General features: G+C 48.3%; 2 protein-coding genes across 2 annotated transcripts in view; one reads left to right on the top strand and one right to left on the bottom strand.

Moving 5' to 3' along the window:
• Window positions 1-12,253: 12,253 nt before the first annotated feature.
• ZNF48 (zinc finger protein 48) lies at window positions 12,254-15,400 on the bottom strand. Its single transcript, XM_007950234.2, has 2 exons — window positions 15,316-15,400; window positions 12,254-14,046 (listed from the first exon to the last, which is right to left on the bottom strand). The coding sequence occupies exons 1-2, from the start codon at window positions 15,398-15,400 to the stop codon at window positions 12,254-12,256; spliced, it is 1,878 nt and encodes a 625-aa protein (XP_007948425.1).
• Window positions 15,401-15,880: 480 nt separating this feature from the next.
• SEPTIN1 (septin 1) overlaps window positions 15,881-27,520 on the top strand; it is a 17,403-nt gene continuing 5,763 nt past the window's right edge. The window contains exon 1 of the mRNA XM_007950299.1: window positions 15,881-16,120. Coding sequence (XP_007948490.1) covers window positions 15,881-16,120 — 240 coding nt within the window. The remainder of the gene's footprint in view (window positions 16,121-27,520) is intronic.

Genomic DNA, 27,520 nt, shown 5'->3' with positions numbered 1-27,520 from the left:
TATACAAAACATTGTTCCACCTACTACTTTGGCGAGTAGCGACTGGGACCTTAAAAGCTAGGAAGCTGCCATCTAGGTGCAACAACGGGTCTCTCCTCATCAAGAAGAAAGAAGAAAACCAAAATTAATGGAAACGATCAGTCCTAGCGACTGGTACACCATCCGATCTGCAACCTATACAACTATGAGACCAGAAGAACTAGATGGTGCCCAGCTACCACTGCCATCCACTTGGAAGGGATGTAGGAGATCCTGCATAAAGAGGGAGAACAATGTGGAACAAAACTCAAAATCATTTGGAGGAAAAAAAAAAAAAAAAAAAGAAGAAGGTGGGGACCAGGTTTGCTGGTCCAATGGAGCCTGGTGGAACCACTGAGACTATGGCCCCTAGTTGCCCTTCAGGTCTGGAACTGAACCCACAACTGTGGTTTCCAGCCAAACAAAGTACAGGCATGTGAGTTAAACATTTACCTCAAGTAGACACACGCCCTGGAGAGAACAATCATGGGGGAAGGAAGGGCTGCTTATGCACAGGGAGATAGCTCAGGGTGCAGAAGAGTATGGAGGGATGGACACTGGGAGGAGGTAACTATGGGGAGGAAGTGGGAGGGGAGCTGCTGCATTGTAAATTTTGGTCAATGACATGAGACAAAGTATATGTGAACTGCTGTATGAAAAGTGAATTTACTCTGTAAATCTTCACCCAAATCCTAAAAAAAAAAAAAAAGATTGGAAACCCAATGGGAGTCCCTATGAGTTGGAATAGAAAAAAAAAGATAATTTCATATAAAATATGTGTTTCCCACTTCTTTTGAAAAAACGTGCATGGATGGGCAACTAAGACTCGGAAATAATAAAAGAAGTAACAGTAAGTGCTTAAATCCATATAGGATCCCTATATGGTTGTGCAGTGGTTAAAGCACTGGGCTGCAAACCAAAACGTCGGCAGTTGAACCCACCAGCCGCTCTGAAGAAGAATAAAGATACGGCGGTCTGCTTTGGTAAAGATTTACAGCCTCAGAAACCCTGTGGGGCAGTTGTCTGTCCTAAAAGTTAGAATGGCAGTAGGTTTTGGTAAATAAATATATTGTCTCTCAATCTTTACAACAGCTGTTTGGGCTCAATATTATTTCCATTAACAAATGAGGAAATTAAAGCTCAGGTTAAGTAAGTTTCTCCAAGTCACACAGTTGGTAAGTAGATTTCAAAGCCAATTCTCTTTCTATTGAGCCAAATGACCTCAAAGCAATCGGGTGGCAGAGGAAATTGGTAGCAGAGCCGGGTCTCAAACCTGAGGGTCAGTCCAGGGAGCCCGGTGCATAATTTCAATGTTGGTATTACATTCAGCCGGATATTTGCTCTTCCCCAGAGCTGGGAGAAGGGGACAAATGCCTGGATACTCACACTCAAATCCCCAAAAACTACTCAAGTATTTGTCGAGTCCCGTTATGTGTCTGGCACCATTCTAGGTACTGGAGATGCAGTAGTTAACAAGACAGACAAAAATCTCAGCTCCTGTGCTACTTTTGTTAGGGTTGTTTTTAGTTGTCATTGAATTGATTCCGACTCATGGCAACCCCATGTGGTGCAGTGAGTTACTTAGTGTGGCTCTTCTAGCCCTGGTCTTTGTGGCACCCACCAGATGACTGGGTGGAACTATGCCAGTGTGAGGTGCTTGTGGCCCACCCAGGGGACTGGCTAGCTTGTTAAGTAATGTAAATAAGCTACATGGCACCTGTGGGAATGGGACCATGGAAATAAGGTGGATGGAACTCTAATTTGGGGATTGGTCAGTTTTGTCATTTCCCCAGGCTTAAAATGAGCCCTGGCACAGGCAGGAAGGGGGGATCTCACTGCCAAGAGAGAGAAGTGAGGAGTGGAGCATGTCTCTGGACCTGAGATCTCTGCACTGAGACGATGGCAGAGAGCATGGCATGTGAACCAAGAGACCATGGCGGAGAGCTTGGCACAAGAACCAAGAGACTGGCACAAGACAGAGCAGCAGGCTTGCCGACCCACAGAGCAAGAAAGGTGAGTGCCTTTGGGCTGGAAGCTTGCTGGTAGAGGGGGGTGCACTGAGGTGCACCTATTGGGCGGAGCTAAAAGAACTTTGGAACACTTGTGGGAACAGAGGAGAGGTCAGGCCTAGAGGCCAAGGCCCAAAAACAGGCGTGCCTTCAGACATGGCTACCAGGAGGCTGTCCTGATCGAAGAATTATGTCCTGAGTGTTCCTGAACCTGAATTGTAACCAGTTACTTCTCTAATAAACCATTGTCATGAATACTGTCTGTGAGTTCTGTATGGCCATTGCAATGAATTATCGAACCTAGCAGAGAAGTAGTGAGTGCTGTGGGAGGGATGGTTTCATCAGAACTGATAAAAAGGTTAGAGGGTGGTGGCATGTCTGACTTTCGCCTCATGGGAATCAGCCTTGGGCTGCTGATGGGCTGTCTCCCCCTCTTGAAGTTAGAGGAGGTCAGAAGCGGATACAGCTGCCCCTATGGCCTTTTTTGCAATAGAGTTTGCAAGGCTGTGACCTTTTGGAAACAGGTCACCAGCCCTGTCTTCCAAGGTGCTGTGTGTGTGTGTGAACCACCCTTTCTAATAAGTAGTCCAGGACCTAAATGTGCCACCCAGGGATTCCACTGGTATTTCTCAGGGTGTGAAATAATTTTTTTTTTTTAAGTGGATAACTAAATAAACAAGACACAGTGTGGAGTGGCTATAGTTGAGGACTTCTTGAGTGTGGGCAGGGAACACAACTTGGAGGAAGTAATATTTGAAATGAATCTTGAATGATGAGAAAGTTCAGCCATTTGAAAATCTGGAGGAAGAGTCTTTGAGAAATAACTCTAAAAGCCTTGAGGTGAGAATAAGTTTGGCATGTTTCAGGAACAGAAAGAAGGTTTGTGTGGTTGCAGCCAAGTGAACTAGCAAGGGGGAACATAGCATGAAAGATGAAGGAGAGGTAGACAGGAGCCTGATCATAGTTTGAGCCCTACCTCTAGCAGAAGCCATGGCTTGCTCACCCTGAATCAGAGAGAATCAGTGAGGAGACCCTCTCAAGATGGCCCAGATGGGGGCCTGCCTCTGGGGTGCAGCCTACTTCTCTACTGGAGGGGGCTTCCCTCTGCAGGAGGCCTTTGTAAAGGTACCTGCAAAAAGAGGAAAGGGGCTCCATCCCATTTGCTCTACAAACACGTGCTGGTAACCATTCATCTGTGGACAGCTGATCTTCAGCAAGGGTGCTAAGTCCATTCACTGAGGAAGGAGCAGTTTCTTCTTCTTCAACAAGTGGTGCTGGCCAAATTGCATCTCCACATGCAGGAAAAATAAGCAGGCCCCAACCTCACAACATACAAAAACGAATTAAAAAATGGATCAATGTAAATGTCACAGTTAAAACAATAAAGTCAGAGGACTTGAAATTACCTTTTTTGGGGACACAAGTCCACCCCCTCCAGGCACGATGGTAAGAGAGGAAGGGAAGACTTGTGTGGGGGGTGTGGGTAGGTAGAGGTTTTAAAGAAGCTGACTCCCCATCTGGCCCTGGGCAAGTCTTAAAAGAAAGAAATTTTGAAAAAAAAAAAAAAAAAAAAAAAACAATAAAGTCATTAGAAGGAAACGGGGGTGAAGCTCTGGGAATGGCTTTTCTTCAATGATAGATTATCAAACAACCAATGCATGAGCAGCAAAAGGCAACACGGATAATTGAGAACTTACAAAAACTGAACACATGTGTTCATCAAGAACTTTCATCAGTAGAGTAAAATGACAACTATGTACTGGGGAAAAAAATAGTTGGTAGCATATAAGCCAGTAAGGGCCTAATATCCAAAACATAAGATTCTAAACTTTAACAACAAAAAGACAAACAGTCCAATCAAAACATGCCAAAGGACACAAACAGGCATTTCTCCAAAGATATTCAGACGGCAAACAAATACATGAAAAGAGGCATATTGTCATCGACTGCTGGAAAAATGCAAACAAAACTACAATGAGGGGAAAAAATCCCTACAATGAGATACCTCCTCACCCCTACTAGAAAGGCAGTGGTTATAAATAAACAAACAAATGTTAGCAAGGATGTGGGAAGACTGGAACCTTTATCCACTGTTGGTAGAAGTGGTACAACTGTTACAGAAAACAGTATGGTAATTCTTCAAAAACTTAGAGCTACCATATGAGCCAGCAACTGCACTTCTAGATGTACACCCTGTGTAGCTAAAAGTAGTGACATGGACAGATGTGTGTACACTGATGTTCACCGAAAGCTCAAGCCCACTGCCATCTAGTTGATTCCGACTCATAGCGACCCCCATTGGGTTTCTGAGACAATAAATCTTTATAGAAGTAGATTGCCCCATCTTCCTCCCATGGAGCAGATGGTGGGTTTGAACTGCCAACCTTCTGGTTAGCAGTCAAATACCTTAGGCACTGTACCACCAGAGCTCCTTCACTGCAGCACAAATAATTTCTTTTTAGAAAGATCAGCACAAGGCTAGACCCTGTGAAGCAAAGGTTAAAGATGTCCCAAATGTTCAACTTCTCCAAACTGCCATACCATTCCATCATCTCTAACATCAACTACTCATCTTCCTCTCAACACTCCCTCTCCTGACTTAGGGTTCTGTCATTCACGGCCACGTCTCACAGAACTCACGAACCATCAAGGAAATGGCTCACGAGGTTGTGGAGGCTGGCAAGTCCCAAGTCTATGGGTCACATGTCAACGTGGAGGGGTCTCCTCACTAACGTGGTTGCAGGGATCAACGAACCAGACTCAGCAGGACAGATGACAGGCTGCGGTCTCACAGGGCTGCCGAGGCTGGTGAGTCAGGTCAGATGAAAGGCTGCTGGCTCAAGTCCCAAGAACCGGAGGTCAGATGATGGCAAACCAGAGGCAGGAGCCAGAGCATCCTTATATATTGGGTGCAGACCGTGCCTTCAAGGAAACTAAGGGTGGTGACTTGAGTCACACCCACTAGTAAGGTGGTGACTCAAGATACATCTCATCCTATCCTGCCTCATTAACATAATGGACAACTCACCCCCAAATGGAACCATAAGCATAGGTATAGAAGTTAGGATTTACAATACTAGGCAAAATGAAAGACTATGTATGGCTAGAGGCCATATTAAAGAATTCACTGCACTGCAGGCCACCCCCTTGCTCTCCCAGCCATTGGCCCTTTCATACCTTGCCCCTCCCAATCATCTTACCAGTCCCAAACAGTCATTAGTCCTTCAGCAGGGCCGAGTCCTAAGAGGAGGTTGCTCAGGTCCCAGCCATTTAGGTCTGCTGCAGGTGCCCATCTCATCTGGCCAGGTCTTCCAAAAGTCTTGTTATCATCCTTTCTGGCCTCTGATAAAATTTAACTTCAAAACAAAACAAAAAACCCAACTCACTGCCATCGAGTTGATTCCAACTCATAGCAACCCCTCCTTGGGTTTCCGAGGTGGTATCATTACAGAAGTAGATTGCCCAACCTTCCTTCCAAGGAGTGGCTGGTGGGTTTGAACTGCCACCCTCCTGGTCAGCAGTCAAATGCCTTAGGCATTACACCACCAGAGCTCCTGAGTCTCTCTTTGAGTATCAGCCTAATGTATAATCCATTTATTAATTCCTTTACCTTCAGCTATTATTTCTCCTTCCTTCCATTTGTCATTTATTTTTACCTAAGCTTTTCCACCTTGGGAAGGGACATCAGGTTCAGCAGTTGTGCCAGGCCAGATTGCTGGTAGAAAGACCAATCTAGCAAGTGCCTCCCCCTCAATCCATTCCCATTCATGTTGAGTAGGGTTACCTAAGTGCAACACTAGTTGGCTATCTCAACCACTGGACAATATAGCAGTAGTCACTGTCAACCTCAGTTTTGCCAGATGAGGGGAAAGTACAAACCATCCTATCAGGCCCTTGGGAATTCTGGTGTACAAGTTCAGGAATATAGTTACAGTCTGTTGCTTAGAGCTCACCTCTGCCTCTGGCACCTGCAGCTTCAGGTGGGAAAAAACGAATTTCCGGTGATGTGGGGAAGAATTGTACAGTGGCACCAGGGTCCTCCCCCACCCTCTCGCCCCATATCCCCCTGAGAAATGTAGGAATCTGTCCAGTGGTGACCTCCCGTTGCCCCACTCGTTGAGTGTGAGCACACATTCATGAAGGTGTGTGAGCCAGCCCTTGATGTCTTTATCCACCACCACCCCATTTTAGATAACAAATGTTTCAATTGCCCATCTCCATTTTCTATCAAACCATTACTCTGTTACGATTATTTCCTCAGCATAGAGACTGAGTAAGTGTGGTGAATGGACACAACCCTGATGCACACTTTTTCTGATTGTAAACCATGTCGTATCGCCTTGTTGTGTTTGAATGACTGCCTCTTGGCCTATGTACGGGCTCCACATGAGCAAAATTAAGTGTTCTGCAATCTCTATTCTTTGCAATGTTACCCATAATTTATCATGATCCGTACAGTCGAATACCTTTTCAAAGTCAATAAAACACAGCTAGACATCTTTCTAGTGTTCTCTGCTTTCAGCCAGGATTCATCTGACATAAGTAGTGTTCCACGTCCTCTTCTGAATTGGGTTTGAATTTCTGGCATTTCCTTGTCAATGGACTGCTGCAACCATTTCTGAATTATCTTCAGTAAAATTTTACTTGTGTGTGATATTAAGGATATTGTTCCATAATTTCCACATTCTGTTCCATCAGTTTTTTCAAAGTTAAGTAGGTCACTGCTTACAGAAAAATGAAGTCCTGATACATGCTACACCATGCATGAACCTTGAAGATATTATGTTGGGTGAAATAAGTCAATTACAAAAGGACAGTGTTATAGGGTCTCACTTATATGAAAAGGCAAGAACAAGTAAATATATAAACAACAATAGTTGCTAGTGGTTACCAAGGGTGGGGATGGGGAATTATTCTTTGGGAAGTACTGAATTTTTCTCCACGGTGCTGGGAAAATTGGTATTGACTAAGGGTAATTGTTGGGAGCTCTGGTAGCATAGTGGCTAAGGCACTTGACTGCTAACCAGAAGGCTGGCGGTTCAAACCCACCAGCCACTCCTAGGGAGGAAGGTTGGGCAATCCTACTTCCGTAGTGATACTGCCTCGGAAACCCAAGGAGGGGTCGCTATGAGTCAGGTCTGACTCGACGGCAAAACAACAACAACAAGGGTAATGGTTACACAACTTGATTGTTGTAACTGAAATTACTAAGCTGTACATCCAAGTAAAACGTGAAATGGCAATTAGAATGTGATATATAATGTTAGAACGAAAACAGCAGCCAAAAGAAAAGAAAGACTGCTGGTGTTGATAAATAAATACTTCATGGGATTAGTTTTCTTGGATCAAAGGTTTGGGGTCATGGTTTCATAGATCTGTTCAGTCCATTGGCCTCAGTTTGTTTTTAGAGTTTCTGCTCTATCTCCTGGTTCAGTGAGTAGTGCCTGGGGTCTTAAACGCTTGCTGGTGGCCACCCCCCCCCAAACCAACCAAACCCGTTGCTGTTGAGTCAATTCTGACTCATAGAGACCCTACAGGACAGAGTTGAACTGCCCCATAAAGTTTCCAAGGCCGTAATCTTTATGGAAACTTACTGCCACATCTTTCTCCTGCGGAGCTGCTGGTGGGTTAGCACCTGAGTGCTGTAACCCTTGCACCACAAAGGCTCTGTTAGTTGCCATCCAAGACACAACAACTGGTCTCTATTCTCCTGGGGCAATAGAGGAAGGACATCTAGGAATCAGAGAAGGAAATGGACTGCAAGTCTGATTGCCTCCACAAACTACCACCACTTTTGCCAGGAGACCAGAAATGGATGGTGTTTGGCTGTTGTTGTTGTTGTTATATGCCATTGAGTCGGCCCCGACTCATAGCGACCCCTCCTTGGGTTGCCCAGCCAGTATCACTACGGAAGTAGATTGCCCAGTCTTCCTTCCGAGGAGTGGCTGGTGGGTTTGAACTGCTAGCCTTCTGGTTAGCAGTCAAGTGCCTTAGGCACTATGCTACCAGAGCTCCTGGTGTTTGGCTACCATTACTGAACATTTGGGTCAAGGACGCAATAGATGGAACTTGATCAAAAGAAGGAAAAATATGGAACAGAACTTTAATCTTAGGAAAACCAGACTTACTGGATACATTGGGACTGGACCAAAACCAAAACCAAACTCACTGCCGTCAAGTTGATTCTGACTCATGGCAACCCCCATTGGGCTTCCAAGGTGGAAGCAGACTGTCTCATCTTTCTTCCATGGAACAGCTGGTGGGTTTGAACCACTGACCTTTTAGTTAGCAGCCAAATGCCTTAACAACTGTACTACTAGAGCTCCTCCTTATCAGATGAGTAAGGCTGGTCTTTTTTTTATGATTTTGAGTTTTGTTCCACAAAGACTAGAGGAATCCCTAAGTGTATTCCATGGAAACCACTTTTAAACCTTGAACTGAAACTATCCTGTGAAGTTATCTTTAAACTAAACAGTTTAGCTCAATTACTAAAGACTGTCTTGAGCATCACACACTTTTAAGGAGTTATCTCTATGAGATCAAATTGACAACAGCAACTCCAAGGCACAGATGACAACTTGAAGGGGCAGAGAGTAAATTAATGGTGGTGAAAGTCTATGGGCAGAGATAAGAATATGAATGTGAAGAATTTAACAATGGCATTGTCACCAAACTATACATGCAAAAATTGTTGAATAAGTGTATTGTGGCAGTTAAAGTTGTATGTTAACTTGACTGGGCCTGGTTGAGTGGCTGGGCAGCTGGTGGTAGTTATTCCCCATGTTGAGACTGGCATTCAGCTCCATGGAGGGATCTACCACAAGCAGCTGAGTAGCTGCTTTAGGGCTGTGGTCTGCTTCCCCCTATATAAGCAGCAGCTTTGGGAATGGTCTGTAGCTTATGGCACACTTGAACCCTGCATGTAGCTGTGTTGTTGTTCAGCAGCCTGCCATGCTCTGCTGAACTTGAGACTTTCAATGGATTTGAATTAATGGCCTGCTGTGTGTTTCATAACATCGGGACTGTGCCTTTTTACTTGTCAACCTTGGCTTGTCCTCCTCAGCAATCAGCAGCTGTCTGAGTGAAGAAAAGCCTCTAGCTTCAGTGGGCCGGAAGCAGGAGGCAGAGCTGAAGCCCAAGGTTGAGGGGCTTTCACCCAGCCCCCAGAGCCTGGCACTTTGAACTTGGACTTAAAGCCTCCAAACTAGAAAAGAATAAACTCTTGTTCCTTCAAGCCATACCATTTATGGTATATTCTTGTCAGAGCTGCACTAGGTAACCAGAACATGTAATTTTTTTGTTGTGTATATTCTCACCAAAAAGATAAAGAAAATGCTATGAAGGAGCTCTGGTGGCACAGTGGTCAAAGCATTCAGCTGCTAACCAAAAGGTCAGTGGTTTGAACCACCAGCTGCTCTGTGGCAGAAAGATCAGGCAATCTGGTTCTGTAAAGGTTTACAAACTTGGAAACCCTTTCTGGCAGTGTTACTCTGTCCCACCTGGTCATTCTGAGTTGGAATCCAGTCCATGGCAGCTTTTTTTTTTTTTAAGCACAGTTTTCCTCTGAGACACATGGGATCGCCTTGAGTTTATTATTATTATTTTAATTGTATGCCAGGCACCCTTTAGGAGAGGAAGGTAGAACGTTGAACTTACAAGTCTTCACCTTATTCCTCATTACTGCCTTTCACTAACTCCCTTTAGCCTCACTAGAACATTACTACAGTCCTTCAGTCCCCAAGGAGTTAGCATTATTCACTCTACCCACGTCCACGTTCCCTCCCATCCATGTCCACCCCCTCCCCACCCCCTCCCTTTCTTAGCTTGCTGCAACTCCACCACCTTCAAATCTAAACGTAAATGTTACTTCTGGACAGGTTTTTGGATCAGTGCGTTCGTCTGCTGTACGCTTCCTGCCCATCTTCATAGCCCTTTGTTGTTGTTTGTTGTTATGTGCCGTCAAGACGGACCCACTCATGGGTTTCTGAGGCAGTAACACTACGGAAGTAGATTGCCCCATCTTCCTTCAGAGGAGTGGCTGGTGGATTTGAACCACCAGCCTTCTGGTTAGCAGTCAAGTGCCTTAGGCACTATGCTACCAGAGCTCCTTACTGCATTGTAACGTTTGTTCAGTGTCTATCTTCTGCCTAGAAACTGACAACAGAACTTGGTCTAACTCATCCTTCTATTCCCAGTAGTCAGTACACAGTAGGTATTGCTGTCCTATACCTGACTGTCCTCAGGAGGCTCTCCGTGTTTTGAGAGGTTAACAAGCAGCGAGGGGAGCTTCCAAGTAAAGGAAACAGCATATTGAAGACGTGCGGGGATGAAACCACACAGGTGGAAGGCCCTGAATGCCGGCTAAGGAGTGAGTTACACTTTACAGGCAGGAGATGGGGAAGATATGGCAGGTTTTGTTTGAACAGAGTTGTCTCACACACACGTTAATTTTAGAAAGTTCACCGCAAAACGCCCTAGAGGCCAAAATGACAAGAGGATAAAAGAAACCAGTACAGAGGGCCTCCCGAAAACCCACAAAGGTTTCCATTCAGGACTGCATGCACGTGCGCGTGCAACTCCAACTCGGAAAGCAAGTGCCAGATTTCGAACGTATACACAACTTTATAGAGGCGGTAGGACCCGGAAAAGCCACAATGTAGCCCGTTTTTATTGGTTTCTAGGGAAGCCAGGCTGTAGTTGAAGACCTCGCGAGAATTTCCCTCCGCTTATTCTCGTTCGATGATTCGCTGAAATTCGGGAGTTGCAAAGCAATCTTCACCCATTACATGGTTGAGGTGTCCTAGTCTTTTTTGTCCTTAGCCAATCAGACCAGTTCGTCTTTCCCTTTATTTTCAATTGGCGACCTCCTGGAAAAGGCTAGGAGTTGGACTCCTGCTCATGTATCCGCGTTATCCTCCCTTAATAATCTGGTCCTCAATATCTAAACGAGCTCAGGGAGACGGAGACCTGGGCGTTTCCCAGAGTCCCAGTAGGCGGTTGAATCCCAGTGGGGCCTTCTGCGCCTGCGCCAGACCAGCCCGCCGCATTTCTCCGGGTATTTGTCGTCATAGCAACAGCAATCCCTGAACGTACACACACCCGAGTCGCGTGCCACCCACGTACACACACCACGTCGTGTGCCTGCCCTCTGCAACGTACTTTTCCTTTTAAGGGTCGCACTCGACACTGTGGTGTAGGTGGCGCCTGTGGACAGTCAGACATCCAGCCTGGGGCATCTGCCGATGCTCCTGGCAGACGTTCCTGAACCAGATACTGGACCTAGAAAGCGACTGTGCCAAGCCAACGTATTTAACAGGCAGAAAGAGGGCATGGAACCACACAAGTTTACACATGGCTTGAGGGCTTTATTTGTGGCGGTTCCTCTACACCGTTTCTAACCTCCAAATACGTAACACACACGCTCTATCCAGGCCTCAAACAAGTAGCAGTTTATTGGTGACAAGACAGATGGAGATGGGCTTGCGGGGACTTCAGGCCTCCCTGCTCTCTGCTAGTTCGTCTTGCCTTTCTCCCAGGCAGCTCATCTCTGCTGATGCCCATCAGGACTTGAGGTTGGCACCTAGACTAGATGCCACAAGTGCTCCTCCTCTCTCTGGTCAAATCTGCCAGTGCCCAGCCTTACTGTCTTCCCTTATCTGTCAGGGTGGGTCGAGGCCCCGGACAGACAGGTCTGGGCTTTGTCGAAGAATGCCCACCCTGGCTAAGACCATGTCCAATTACTGGGATTGGGGACAGGTACTGCCTACCTCACAGCAATCTCTCCCCCTTAGGATGGTCAGCATGTCTCTGTGAACTACTGAAGTCTCATTGCTGCAGCTCACAAAGTCAAACCATGGTTCAGGGTGCTGGTCTCCCTGGGGCACAGCTGGGAAGAGTCAGTTCTCAACATGTAAGAGGCAGCCGAAGTTTAGGGTTAAGAGTCCACAGGCAAATGCCATTTTATCCATTAAAGAATTTATTGAGTGCCTACTGTATGCCAGGCAGTGTTCTAGAAGCTGGGGATACAGCCCATACTGGCAAGGTCCTGACTGAGCCCAACCAGGACAGTTTCCTGAGCTCCAAGGTCAATGTCTCCAGTCTGTTTCTATCTACTCACTCCTCCTCCCATTTCATCCCCTGCTTCTCCCTCCCGCCACCTCCCAGGCCCTTTCTTCTCTTAAGCAGCAGATACCCTCCCTTTGGCCTCTACCCTTTCTGGACTCCCATCACTCCAGTCCTGAGGGTGGCTCCTCCTTGAGGGGCCTTGCCCGACCATCCCCAGTCCCAAAGGGCCTCAGGACCAGGTGCCCACGCTGGTGCTTGATCCGGGCAGAGCTGTCCCCAAAGCCCTTGCCACACTCCGCACACTTATATGGCTTCTCCCCAGTGTGTGTGCGCCGGTGTTTGACCAGATCCGAGCTCCGCAGGAACTCTTTCCCACAGAAGCCACATACATGGGGCTGGCTGGGTCCGGAGGGCTGGGCCCGGGCTCGGGGTCGAGGGGTGGTGGGTGCTGGGCCCGGGGGGTTATGGGGTCGCAGGAGAGTGGACAGTGGTGGTGGCCGGGCCCGTTCCCCACGATGGGTACGGAGATGCTTAACTCGGGCTGAGCTGTCGGCAAAGCCCTTGCCGCACTCAGGGCAGAGGTAGGGTTTCTCCCCTGTATGCACGCGGTGGTGTTTCACCAGGTCCGAGCTTCGGCGGAAGCCCTTGCCACACTCAGGGCACTTATGGGGCTTGTCGCCTGCCAGTGGTGGTGGTGGCTCCCCAGCGCGTGGGCCCCCGGGCTCTGGCTCCAAGCCAGGTAGGCCAAAAGGCCCATCACCTGAGTGTGGAGGACTGCGAGGGGTCAGAGGGGGGCTGGTGCCAAGAGGAGGTGGGGGTGGGCTCGAGCTGGGGGGTGGGCTGGGGATCAAGGGTGCCAGAGGGTAGCCTGGGAAGCCAAAGTCCTGGGGCTCCATGTGGGTGAGGCGGTGGCGGAGGAGGGTGGAGCTGAGACTGAAGGTGCGGTCGCACTCTGGGCAGGCATGGGGCCTCTCGCCACTGTGGGTACGGAGATGCTTGACTCGGGCTGAACTGTCGGCAAAGCCCTTGCCACACTCAGGGCATAAGTAGGGTTTCTCTCCCGTGTGCACCCGCAGGTGCTTCACCAGGTCTGAGCCCCGGGCAAACTCCTTCCCACACACATCGCAGCCAAAGGGCTTGGGGCCCAGATGACTACGTTGGTGACTTAGAAGGCTGCAGCTGAGCACAAACCTCTTGCCACAATCAGTGCAGCTGTATGGCTTGTCCTGGGCCTTGGGTCCCTGTGCTGCTGCCGTGGTCGCCCGAGACGGCCGCCGTCGGGGTACCGCTGACCGGGGGGCCTGCTCCCCGCGGTGTGTCCGCTGGTGCTTTATGCGGGCAGAGCTGTCGCCAAAGCCCTTGCCACAGATGCCACACTTATAGGGCTTCTCACCCGTGTGTGTCCGCTGGTGCTTCACCAGGTCAGAACTCTGCCGGAAGCTCTTGCCACATTCGCCACAGATAGTGGGGCGTTCGCCAGCCGGGATCCGGGGCCGAGGGATCTTCGGGGGCCCCTGGGCTGCTGGCCGGGCTCTGTAAGACTTCTCACCACTATGAGTTCGCTGGTGTTTGATACGGGCAGAGCTATCTCCAAAGCCCTTGCCACAAACCCCACACTTATACGGTTTCTCCCCCGTGTGGGTACGCTGATGTTTTACCAGGTCCGACATTTGTCGGAAACTCTTGCCACACTCCCCACACACAGCAGCCCGGTCGCTAGCCTGGCCCCAGCGTGGTTCTCCCAAGAGCCGGGGGCCTCTGTCCTGCTGAGGCTTGCCTGGCCCCTCTCTCTGGACCCACAAGTCATCCCACGTCTGGATGCCTTCGGATTTCAGAGAGGAATTTCCTACTGCATGATGTGGGGCCAATTCTTCCTCATCCTTGAACCCCAACTCATCCTCCTGTGAGGTATGTTCAAAGTCATCCTGCTGAGAAATCTCCACATTCTGTCTCCCTAGACGTGGGGAAAAAAAAGGGAATTGTAGACTCTGCCCTTTGACGTGACCTCTATCATGTGTAGCAATCTCCCAGAAGACTTTCTTGACAACTGGTGATTATAAGGCTCTCTCTCTCTCCTCTGAACGTCTGAACCACTTATTATTGTCTGTGCCTCTAAGTAATAGTAATTTCCTTTACCATGGTGGTGCAGTGCCAAAGGCATTTGACTGCTAACCGGAAGGCTGGCGGTTCAAAGCCACTAGCCACTCTGCGGAAAGAAGACAGGGCAATCTACTTCCGTAAAGATTTACTGCCTTGGAAACCCAGTGGGGGTCACTATGAGTTGGAATCCACCTGATGGCAGTGGGTTTGATGTTTGGTTTTTTAATACATGCCAAGCACTGTACTGAGCATTACTGAACCCTTGCAACAGTTCTATAAGACAATACTATTACTAGTTCCATTTAATGAATGAAGACATGAGTCTCAGAAGGTAAGTCACTTGCTCAAGGTTATAAAATAGCAAAACAGGTTACTAACTTAGGTCCGTCTCAGTCCTAAGCCTGTATTTTATAGTGTGTCTATTTGAAAACCTAGTATATGCTGTTTCTGTTATATGGCTTTATATTAGCCCGCTCTATCATTTATTATTTTGATCATTCTTCACTGACACTTATTGCATGCACCTGAGTAGACACAACACAACCTTGTTTTAAGATGCTTAGGATTGGTAGGGAGATAAGATAAAGCATAAATAAGGATAATTATGGGTTCAGAATGCTAACTGTGCTGCCACAAGAGAGCAGCGGACGGGCGTTTACAGTAGAGGAAAAGTAAACTAGGGAGAGAAATGTAAGATAAAGCTGGAAAAGAATACTGGGACCAGACTGAACCTCGGCTAAGAGCACAGAAAGGAGAGGGAAGGTTTCTGAAAGGGGAGACAAGATTAGATCCCAATTTAGAAAGATGAAGCTGCACCAATTGGAGAGAAAGGGGCAGCGGGCAGGCTGTTGTCACCGGGATAAGGCAGAATGAGGCCTGAAGTAGGGCAGAGGGAAGGAGATGACTGTGGGGGAGGGGAGAGTCTTTGCGATGATGCCCCTCACAGCACGGCACACAGTAGGTGCTCGGAAACGTTGGTTCCGTCCCTGGTATTTTCCTCCCCTTCCCGTCTCTCCCTGGAGGCACAGTCCAGGTTCGATTTTTCTGGGCCTCGGATAAGCGGAGCCCAGCACCGAAGACCCCATCCGGCCATTACCGGCCCATGGCGGTCCGCCACCGCAGCCCTCACCTGTGCGAGCGCCTTTCAGCTGCTCCCTCTCCTCCCGGCCTGGGAGATCCGGGCCCCAGGACTCCACCGCGCGCTCCATAGCCCGCACGCCGCCCTGAGCAAGGGGACAGACATACAATCCCACGGTCACACAGCCATGTGCGGCCCGCGGGTCCAGCCGCTGCCCTCTGCCGGTCTGCGCGGGCACCGGGCAGCGCCGGGCTCCGAGAGGCCGGGTGCGGCTCCTGGTGATCCCGGTCCGCACCGCTGGTCGCCCCTGCACCTGCTGCTCCTCCCCGGCACGCAGCCGCTGGCCTTCTCACCTCACGGGCCGCCTCTGGCTCCGTTACACCAGTCCTTTCCCGAGCTCTTCAGCTAGGTGTGGTACCCGAGCCGCCCGCGGCTCCGGGATGCGGGCTCAGAGCCAAACGGGAGGGGGGGAAGGGGCTCGGACCCAGACGTCCCGGGGGTGGCCGCTGGGGGCGGGGACGGGAAGCGGAAGGGCTGGCCGCACGGAGCCGCTCTAGGACTTTGGAGGAGCTGCACGCCTTTAGGGGCCGCCACCGTCCGCCGAAGCTCGATGGCCGGCGGGCGGCCGCGTGCCGCGGAGAGGGCTACTCTAAGCCGAGGACAGTGGCCCGAACTCGGTGGTATTAACCATATGCCTCCTAGACTGGAGCTGAGTGACGAGGGCCGAAGACTCTTCCTAATTGTCTCCGTGTCTCGGGCCACCTGCGCCGACCTCCAAGGCCGGCCGACAGCCCCAGCCACCCCGGAGAGACAAAGAGAAAAGAACCCAGAGACGGACCTAGGCAAAGGGGTGGGGAAGAGACCGAGGCAGACAAAGGGCGGTGGAGACCCCAGATGGGGCGGGGGCGGGGCGCCAAGACTCGGGAAACAAAGCAGGGCAGGTCGGTGAGGCCAAGGGCTTGGAACTGATGGCCCGCGGTGGGGGCTGGGCTGGGTAGACTGAGACAGGTAGGGAGGCGTGGGGCGGCTGCCAGATAATTGCTGGGAGAGACTGGCTTATGGAAGGCAGCCTGGGGCCGGGACCTGGAACAGAGACCCTGAGTTAGGCGCTCAGTCTAACAATACAAGCCCAGACAGAGTGAGAGGCAGCAGGCGGCCAGAAGGAAGAGAGCGAAAGATTGGCCACCAGAGACAAAGAGATGTAGAAACAGATAAGAGACTGATATAAAGTCGTTGAAGCATAGTCGAGGAGCAGTAAGGAAAGCAGGCGGGGAGCCTGGTTCCTGGCCCAGAGGCAAAGGAACAAAGGACATCAGTTGGTGAAAGAGCAGAGACAAAGAGAGGCACAAAAAAGGTGACTAGGAGAAGAAGGACAAGTGCCTACAAAGGCCTAGCCCAGAAAGAGGCTGAAAAATTAAACCATGAAAAATTAGACCTGCTTGGGGCTGATTTCCGGGGAGCCTAGGAACATAAACCCCACTATCTGTACTCTGGACAGGCTTGCCACTGGGGAGGTGCAAAGCCTGGGGATGTCTGCAGTCTCTCTGCTAATGAGGGGGAAGGATAGCCTGGTTTGTAGGTTAATTCATACTTATTATTGTAAGCTAAGATTTTGAGATAGAAAGATGAAACATGCAAGATTGGATCTTGAGTAGTTTAAATAGGCAAACACAGTTTAGATTGATAACTATTGTTGTTGTTGTTGATAACTATAAGGGTGTGGATAGGAGCCCTGGTGGCACAAACAGTGAAGCACTCAGTTGCTAGCCGAAAGATTGGTGGTTTGAACCTCTCCAGGCTACTCTGCAAGAGAAAAACCTATCAATCTGCTTCCATAAACGTTGTTGTTGTTGTTATATGCCTTGGAGTCGACCAACCGACTCATAGCGACCCCTCCTTGGGTTTCTTAGGCAGTATCACTACGGAAGTAGATTGCCCCATCTTAGATTACAGCCAAGAAAACCCTACGGGGCAGTTCTTCTCTGTCATATGCGGTCACTAGGAATCTAAACAACATGAGTTATGTGGACCGATTCAAGATTGTGGGAGAGCAGGAAGAGTTCTAATCTCTGTGAGAATGAGTATGTGTGGTTCTATGTGGCTGGCATGCATGGGTGTCACACACACTGACAGAAACGAGGACCACAGATCATTCAACATACACTGATCAACCAATATCTAGACACTACCAGGCCCTGAAAATACAAGGAAACTCCTTTTTGTGGATGTGACAGGTTCTATATTGACGTTATGAACAAAATATTATAAAAATGTAGAGCAGAGAGACTTTTTGTAGCATTTAGGGCTGTGAACACTTTTAATGTCATTCATGAAGAGTTTGATCCTTGGCCGTGGCACTACTATTTGTCCTTAGGGAACTTACTGAAGCCTGTGTTTCCTGAACTGTAAAATTGGGATGATAATATTAATTTGGATGTGTGAGGATTAATATGCATAAAGTACTGTCATAGGCTGGGTTCTCTAGAGAAGCAAAACCAGTGATGCTTAGAAAGAGAGAGAAAAAAAATTATCTCAAGGAAATGGCTCACACAGTTGTAGAGGCTGCCAAGTTCCAAGTAAGTGGGTCAAATGTCAAGCTGGAGGCTTCTCCTGATTCACACAGCTGCAGGGGCTGACAAGCCCAAAATTGGGATGTAATATAGCAGGCTGCTAGCTTCAGTGGCTGGTGAATCCAAGATCAGCAGGGAAAACAGCAGATTGTTGGGTCACAGGCTGGGAAGGCAACAATCCCAAGATTAGGAGGCAATACAGCAGGCCACTGGTTCAAGTCCAAAACCAGAGATATTGATGAGCCAGATGCAGAATCCAGATCTGGCAGAAAGCCAAAGAACTTTTCCAGGGTCTCCATATATATGTTGGAAGCAGGCTATACCCCTGAGGAAACTCTTTCAATTGATTGGCAGATCTCATCGTGGAGGTGATTATATCACATCTCATCATGAGGGATGGACTACATCATAACTACTAAACTGCTGAGAATCATGGTCCATCATAGAAAGATGTGCAGAACATAGTAAGTGACAAAAGCACAAAGTGTAACCCTCTGCAGTGCAACTGATCATTTTTATATGACCTTTCTCACCATGGTCTTATAAGTCCCCTCAAATGACTGGGTAGGACTAAGCAAATGAAGTGTTTGTAGCCCACCAAGGGGATTGGATAGCTTGCTATAATGCAAATAAGGTGCATGGCACCCTCACGGAGGGTGGGGCTATGCAAATAAGGGTATGGAACCCTAATGAGGTGATTGGTCAGTTTTGCCATCTTGCTGGCTTAAAATGAGCAATCACAGAGGCAGACAGGGAACAACTACAACCAAGAAGAAGAGACAGGAGCTGAGCACATCCTTTGGACCCAAGGTCCTTGCATTGAGAACCTCCTAGACCCAAGAGACTGAGCTATAATTGCAGAGATGGCAAGTAGCAGTGGAGAGAAATGGCAGCAGCAGAGGCAGCAGACTCAGGAGACCAGCAGGAGACAGTGCAGTGAGCCAGGCCCACAGAGCAGAAGAGCTGATTGTCTTCAGGTCAGAGGTTTGCTGGTGGGATGGAGTTCCTTGGGGCACTTGAGGGAGCAGGGCATATAGACCCACAGAAGGAGAAAGCTGAGCACCTTTGGGCAGGAAGCTTGCTGGTGGAGTGGGGAGCCTTTGGGCCCTTATTGGTGATTCAAAACAGCTTTGCAACACTTGTTGGAGCAGGCCAGAGGCCAGCCAGGCTGAGACCTAAGGGACCAGAGGACCGACCGTAAGAGAGGCCTTCCTGTAGGCAAAACTGAGAAGACGGTGTCCTGATTGAAGAACTGTATCCTGAGTCTCTCTTGATCCTGAATTGTAACCATTTACTTCCTTAATAAACCGCTGTGGTGCAATGAATTACTTAATACAGGTCTAGCCATAGTCTTAAAATACTCCCACCAAAAAATTAGGTGGGACTATGCAAATAAGGTGCTTGTGGCCCACCAAGGAGATTGGATAGTGTGGAAATGGCACAGGGTCGGCATCTGACCTCCTCTAACCTCACAAGGAGGGAAAAGGATCAAGATTAACAGCCTGAAGCTGATTCCCTATGAGGCAGAGGCCATACATGCCAATTCTGACACCAACTGTCCCTCCCACGGCACACTCTACTTCTATGCTGGGTTCAGTAATTTGTTGCAGTGGCCACTGCAAAAAGAACTTGCATACAGGCATGTGAGTTAAACATTTACCTCAGGTAGACACACACCCTGGAGAGAACAATCATGAGAGAGGGAAGGGCTGCTTATGCACAGGGAGATAGCTCAGGGTACAGAAGAGTATGAGGGGATGGACACTGGGAGGAGGTGACTATGGGGAGGAAGTGGGAGGGGAGCTGTTGCATTGTAAATTTTGTTTTGGTCAATGACATGAGACAAGGTGTATGTGAACTGCTGTATGAAAAGTGAATTTACTCTGTAAATCTTCACCCAAATCCAAATAAAATTTAAAAAAAAAAAAAAGGACTTGCAGGCGGCATCTTCTGACCTCCTCTAACTTCACAAGAAGAAGACAGAATCACCATCAATAGCCCAAGGCTGCCACCCTCCAGCCTTTTTTTACTAACCCTGACACCAACTGGCTCTATCAGACCAGTAAACCTGGTCTTTTTTATGATTTTGAATTTTGTTCCACATTGTTCTCCCACTCCATCTAGGGTCTCCTGTACTGATCCCTTTCCAAGTGGTTGCCAGTGGTAGTTGGGCACCATCTAGTTCTTCTGGTCTCATGGTTGTATAGGCTCAGGTTTGCATGGTCCACTAGTCGCCTGGACTGTTGCCATGCATCTTTGTTTTACTTCATTCTTCTTTGCTCTGGATGAGGAAAGATCCACTGTTGCATCTAGATGGTCGCTTGCAAGCTTTTAAGACCCCGGTCACTACTCACCAAAGTAGAATGTAGAGCAATGTTTTTGTGTAGTATGTTATGCCAATTGAACTTGATATTGCCTGTGACCATGCTCCTGAGCCCACAGGTCCAAGTACTCACTCCCTCCAGGTGGCTGACTGTGGCCAAGAACTTTTCCCATTGTTAACTCTATTAGCTTTAGGCATATTGTGGTGGTAATGTTTGTGTGTCAACTTGGCTGGGCCTGGTTGAGTGGCTGGGCAGCTGATGGTAGTTATTCCCCATGATGAGACTGGCAATCAGCTCCATGGTGGGATCTACCACAAGCAGCTGAGTAGCTGCCTTTGGGATGTGGTCTGCTTCCTGTATATAAGGAGAAGCCTTGGGAATGTTCTCTAGTCTATGGCACACTTGGACCCTGCATGTAGCCACGTCATTGTTCAGTAGTCTGCTATGCCCTGCCGACCTTGGGACTTAACAATGGACTTAAGTTAATGGCCTGGCATGTGGTTTGGTAACATCAGGACTGTGCCTTTTTATTCGTCAACCTTGGGGCTTCTCAGCCCCAGCAGCCAGCAGCTGTCTGAGTGAAGAAATGCCTCTAGCTCCAGTGGGCCAGAAGCAGGAGGCAGAGCTGGACCCCAAGGTTGAGGGGCTTTCACCCAGCCCCTAGAGCCTGGCACTTTGAACTTGGACTTAAAGCCTCCAAATTTTAAGAATAAACTCCTGTTTGTGAAGGCCATCCTATTTGTGTTATATTTCTTGTCAGAGTGGCACTAGGTAATCAGAACAGAATATGGTTCCGAGACAGTGGGGTGCTGCTCTGACAGAAGCCTAAAATGGGGAAACAGAAGTGGAGTGCATCCTTGACCCGAGACCCTGGCAGAGAGACCCTGGCATATGGCATGACAGATGGCAGGAACAGAGCAAGAGACTGGCATGAGAGATGGCAGGAGCAGAGCCTGGAGACTGGCATGAGAGATGGCAGTAGTAGAGCCGAGAGAACCGGCATGAGACAGCAACAGCCTTACTACCAGCCCACGGAGGAGAAAGCTTGATGCCTTTGGTTAGGCGTCCTGGTGGAGTGGGTTGCCTTCAGGCATTAATTAGTAGAAAAGACCGGCATGAAATGGAGTAGCAGGTTGGCCAGCCCACGGAGCAAGAAAGCTGAATGCTTTGAGAGCAGGAAGATTTCCAGCTGAGTGGGTTGCCTTTGGCATTAATTGGCAGAGCAGAGAGACCAAGGAAATGGAAGCAGAGCTGCCTCAGCCTTAAGGGTAGGACCATGGCCTTTGGGGGTGGAATGACCACAGCCCCCTAGGTGTCAAAGAGCCAGGCCTTCACCAACTTGGTTCTGGAATGTGGGGCTGCTCGTTCATGTGAGGCAGTGAGATGGAGTCATAGCTGCTGCCCAAGAGTGAGGAGGCGGGGCTGCCAGGCCAAGGGGGTGAGGTCGCCATTTAGAGGAACTAGGGGACTGGAGCCACCCAGTGGAGGAGATCTGTATAGATGCCACCCAATGAAGATCTATACAGGTGCCAAGTTGACAAGAGGTGGAATTGTGGTGGTTATGTTTGTATGTCAGCTTGGCTGGGCCTGGTTGAGTGGCTGGGCAGCTGGTGGTAGTTATTCCACATGATGAGACTGGCAATCAACCCCATGGTAGGATCTACCACAAGCAGCTGAGTAGCTGCCTTTGGGATATGGTCTGCTTCCTGTAGATAAGGAGAAGCCTTGGGAATGGTCTCTAGTCTATGGTATGCTTGAACCCTGCATGTAGCCATGTTATTGCTCAGCAGCCTGCTATGCTCTGCTGACCTTGAGACTTACAATGGACTTAAGTTAATGGCCTGTCATGTGGTTTGGTAACATCAGGACTGTGCCTTTTTATTCATCAACCTTGGGGCTTCTCAGCCTCAGCAGCCAGCAGCTGTCTGAGTGAAAAAATGCCTCTAGCTCCAGTGGACCAGGAGCAGGGGGCAGAGCTGGACCCCAAGGTTGAGGGGCTTTCACCAGCCCCTAGAGCCTGGCACTTTGAACTTGGACTTAAAGCCTCCAAATTTTAAGAATAAACTCCTGTTTGTTAAGGCCATCCCATTTGTGGTATGTTTCTTATCAGAGCAGCACTAGGGAACCAGAACATATATTAACCCAAATAGTCCTCATCATGACCCTGTATTATTAAGGTCTCATTTAACAGATGAAGAGCTCTTAATCACTCCATATCTGTAATCATATAATCTTTGCACAACCTCTATAAGTTCATGTGGCAGGAATTTCTAATCTCATGTGATGGGAAAGGAAAGTAAGACCCTGAGAAGTGATTTTCCCATGGTTGCATAAGGAGAACAGGACTAGGAATGAGGATGAAGTAATGATAAGATAAACATATGGCAATATGAATGGATGGGTCTTAAAAAGTGTTGATGTTGTTACATGCCATTGAGTCATCTCCAACTGATAGTGACCCTATGTACAGCTGAATGAGACACTGCCCGGTCCTGTGCCAGCTCCACAATCCCTGCTATACCTGAGCCCATCGTTGCAGCCACTGTGTCAATCCATCTTGTTGAGGGCCTTCCCCTTTTTTTTTGACCCTCCGCTTTACCAAATATGATATTCTTCTCCAAGGAATGGTACCTTCTTACAACCTGACCAAAGTAGGTGAGACGAAGTCTGTCCATTTTCGCTTCCAAGGAGCATTCCGGCTGCACTTCTTCCAGGACAGATTTGTTCGTTCTTCTGGTGGTCCGTGGTGTATTCAATATTCTTCACCAACACCTTAATTAAAATGGATGAATTCTTCTGCAGTCTTCCTCATTCATTGTGCAATTTTCACATGCATATGAGGCAACTGAAAACAGCATGGTCAGGCACACCTTAGTCTCCAAAGTGACATCTTTGCTCTTTAACTTTAAAGAGGTCTTTTGCAGCAGATTTGCCTAGTGTATTGAATTCTAACAAGGGAATTGGTCAGTTTTGCCATCCCATTAGGCTTAAAGTGAACCATCCCAGAGATGGAAAGGGGAAACTTCACTACAACCCTTTGGGCCCAGGACTCCCTGTGCTGGGGACCTCCTAGACCCAGGAGACAGAGAGCTGTAACACCAGAGACAGATAGAAGCAGCAGCAGAGAAATAGCAGTAGCAGAAGCAGCAGGATTAAGGGACTGGCAGGAGACAGTGCGATGGGCTTCACAGCCCACGCAGTGAGAAAGCTGACTGCCTTCGGGCTGAGGCTTACTGGCAGAGTGGGATGCCTCTGGGCACGTTGTTGGCAGAGCGAAATATCTTTGTAATGCTTGCCTGAGCAGGGCAGAGGCCTGGCCAGCCCAAGATGCCTGAGGGACCAAGAGCCAGAGAGAGGCCTTCCTGTGGGCACAGTTGAGAAGAGGTTGTCTTGATGGAAGAACTATATCCTGAGCATTTCTGATCCTGAATTGTATCATGTTACTTCCCTAATAATCCCATAATTGTATTGTCTGTGAGTTCTGTGTAACCATTGCAATGAACTATCAAAGCCAACAGAGGAGTAGAAAGTGCCATGGGAGAGATGTTTGGTGTCAGAATTGGTAAAAAGGTTAGAGAGAAGAGGCACTTCTGACCTTTGCTTCATAGGAATCAGCCTTGGGTTGATGCTGCTGATTGTGATTCTCCTGCCCTGGTAAAGTCAGAGGTCAAATGCCTCCACCACACCATTTGTACACCAGGGTTCAGATTAAGGTGGGACTTGTCAGCCATGGTAGGACTTGCTTTAAAGACTCAGAGAGATTAGTTTACTTGCCCAAGGTCAATCAAGTCATGAATGCTAAATATATATAGATATATATGTACTTATACATCTATATATATTTATCTGGGGAGCTCTGGTAGCATAGTGGCTAAGGCACTTGACTGCTGACCAGAAGGCTGGGGGTTCAAATCCACCAGCCACTCCTCGGAAGGAAGATGGGGCAATCTACTTCCATAGTGATACCACCTCGGAAACCCAAGGAGGGGTTGCTATGAGTCGGGTTCAACTCGACGGCATATAACAACAACAACATACTTATTTGTATTCAACTCCAAAGCCCATGAACTTAACCATTTTGAGTGCTGATAACAAAGCTGAAATGTGAGTATTTAGTTTTACCATGGGGAAATTGAGGTTCATAGAGGTCAAATGACTTGATCAAGGTCACATAGCAAGTAAGTGGCAGACTAGGATTTGAAGGGTTCTCTCTGAATCCAAATCAACGCTCCTTTGACATGTTTTGCAGCCTACCAGCTGCAAAAAGGACATGGAGGCGACAACTTCTGACCTCCTCCAACCTCACAAGGGGATAACAGAGTCACCATCAACAGCCCAAGGCTTATTCCTATGAGACCAAACAGGTTGCCACCCTCCAGTGCTCTCACCAACCTTCCCTCCCCTAGCATTCACTACTTCTCTGCTGGGTTTGATAATTCATTGCAATGACCATACAGAACTGACAGACAATACTCACGATTACAGGGCTTTTTAGGGAAGTAACAGGAGCTCTGGTAGCACAGCGCCTAAGGCATTTGACTGCTAACCAGAAGGCTGGTGGTTCAAACCCACCAGCCACTCCTCCCAAGGAAGGTTGGGCAATCTACTTCTGTAGTGATACCGACCCAAGGAGGGAGGGGTCAAGGAGGGGTCGCTATGAGTCAGGTCCAACTTGAGGGCACATAACAATAACAGGCTACAACTCAGGTTCAGGAATATTCTCAGGTCAGAGTTCTTTGATCAGGACAGTTTCCCCTCTGCAGTGCCCTCAGGCACGCCTCTCTGGCCTTTGGCCTCTTGGCCTGGCCTCTGCCCTGCTTGGGTAAATGTTACAAAGGAATTTTAGCTCTGTTGATAGGTACATCTTGGTGCACCCCACTCTGTCAGCAGGACTTCTGCCCAAGGGTACTCAGCTTTCTCACTCTGTGGGCCAGGTAAGCCTGCCACAGTCTCGTGCCTCTTGGTTTCTCAGCCTGGCCTCTTCTGAGTTGTCTCTGCTGAGGTGTCTCCACCAAGGAGGTCCAGCACAGGGATCTCAGGTCCAAGGACACGTTCCACTTTACCTCCAGCTCTTCTCTCTTGATGGCAGTGAGATCTCCTGCCTCTTAAAAAAAAAAAAAAAACAACTCACTGCCATTGAATGGATTCTGATTCATATTGACCTCTCCTTGGGTTTCCAAAGAGGTATCTCTATGGAAGTAAATTGCTGAATCTTCCTTCTAAGGAATGGCTGGTGGGTTTGAACCACCAGCCTTCTGGTTAGCGGTCAAATGCCTTAGGCACTATGACACCAGAGCTCCTTCTCTGCCTCTAAGAAGGCTCATTTTAAGCCTGGCAGAGTGACAAAACTAACCAATCCCAACATCAGAGTTCTCCACCTTATTGGCATGGTCCAACCCAGTAAACTGGTGGGAGTTACAAAGACTACGGCTAGAAAAGCCATACCAGGTAATTCACTGCCCCACACCAGCCTTTCATGTATTTATCCAACATATTATTCATTGGCACTTTCTTTGTGTGAGAGGAAGCTCTGGTGGCATAGTGCCTAAAGCATTTGACTGCTAACCAGAAGGCTGGCGGTTCAAACCCGCTAGCCACTCCTCAGAAGGAAGACTGGGCAATCTACTTCTCTAGAGATACTGCCTCGGAAACCCAAGGAGGGGTCACTATGAGTCGGAAACAACTCCACGGCAGCGAGTTTTGTTTTTTTTCCCCTTTGTGTCAGGCCCTACATGAAACATTGGGGATACAGAAATTAAGAAGACCTGGTCCCTGCCATCAGATAGCTCAGCCAGGAGCAGAAGAGGAAATGCAAGAGACAGCTAGGTAAGCAAATGTAGCAGGCATTAGAGGAGAGCCCAGAGGAGGAAGTGCTTCTGCTTGAGGTGGTTGGAAGGGTTTCATAGAAGAGGAAGAGGCCTTTGAATTTAACTTGCAGGATGAATAGGAGTTCACCTGGTGCACAAGAAAGAAAAGTCCAGTGTGAATAGCCCCAAGTATGTTTGTGGAAGTGAGAGAAGGGATGATAAGACCAGACCGGTGGGGGGAGGCTTTGGTTGCCAGGCCAGAACTTAAACTTGATTTTGTGGCTACTGGGGAGCCTCTGAAAAAGGAGCTCCGTTTGGGCAAATGTTACAAAGCTCTTTTAGCCCAGCTGATAGGTACACCTAGGTGCACCCCACACTGTCACAGTGGTTAAAGCGCTGGGCTGCTAACCAGAAGGTCGACAGTTTGACCCCACCAGCTGTTCCAGAGGAGAGAGATGAGGCAGTCTGCTTCCATAAAGATTTATACAGCCTTGGAAACCCTACAGGGCAGTTCTACTCTGTCCTGTAGGGTCATGACGAGTCAGAATCAACTCAATGGCAGTGAGTTTTTTAGGGGAGCCCCTGAAGGGTTTTGAGCAGGGGCAGCCTTGGCCGGAACTCTGAAAGGCCTCTCTGATGGAGGTGTCCTAAGTCCAAAGACCTGGAGTCCCTTTAAAAAAAAAAAAAAATTATCGTATTTTCAGTGAAAGTTTACACAGCAAATTAGTTTCCCAATTATTACACAAATTCTTCAGTGACGTCAGTTACATTTTTTACAATGTGTCAATATTCTCATTAATTCCTTTCTGGATAATTTCATTTCCATTAATCAGGTTCCCCTGTCCCCTTATCCTTTTGTCTTGGCTTTAATTGTTTGCCATTTGGTTTCACATACTTTGTGTGTGTGTGTGTGTGTGTGTGTGGTAAAAACATACGCAACAATACATTCTCCAACATAACAACTTCCCCATTTACAGCTCAGGGACATTGATGACATTTTTCATGTTGTGCCACCATTATTACTATCCCTCTCCAAAACATCCCTGAGAGCTCTGGTAGCATAGTTAGCCTAAGGCACTTGATTGCTAATCAGAAGGCTGGGGGTTCAAACCCACCAGCTACTCCTCGGCAGGAAGGTTGGGCAATCTACTTCCCTAGTGATACCACCTCGGAAACCCAAGGAGGGGTCACTATGAGTCGGGTCTGACTCAAGGGCACATAACAACACCACAACCCAAAACATCCCACTACCATTAGCTCCACAAACAAAAGCTTCCTTCCTCTTCCTCCTTCCTATCCCTGGTAACCACCAATAATCTTTGGGTTTTTTTTCCTCCTCTCTGTCTTTTTCTTTTCCAGCCTACCTAGGGATTTAGCCTACTGTGCTCTCCCATCCCTGGTAACCAACAAAGAAAGTTTCCTTCTGTGTATAAACTACTCCCTGACTTTTCACAGTAGTGGACTAACACAATGTTATATAGATAATTTTTAACAGTGGTGTGTTAGATTGGGTTCTCTAGAGAAACACAAAAACCAGCAAAGTATATAT

This window comes from Orycteropus afer, unplaced genomic scaffold, assembly GCF_000298275.1.
Source record: "Orycteropus afer afer isolate SDZICR_OR568_19922 unplaced genomic scaffold, OryAfe1.0 scaffold00266, whole genome shotgun sequence".
NCBI classification, from domain to species: Eukaryota; Metazoa; Chordata; class Mammalia; order Tubulidentata; family Orycteropodidae; genus Orycteropus; species Orycteropus afer.
This window is presented reverse-complemented; position numbering and strand designations above follow the sequence as displayed.

Coding starts and splice junctions, on each gene's coding strand:
- ZNF48 (XM_007950234.2), bottom strand. CDS start 15,400: ATGGAGCGCGCGGTGGAGTCCTGGGGCCCGGATCTCCCAGGCCGGGAG. Junction 14,047..15,315: donor AGGCGCTCGCACAGGTGAGG/GCTGCGGTGGCG, acceptor CCCCACGTCTAG/GGAGACAGAATGTGGAGATT.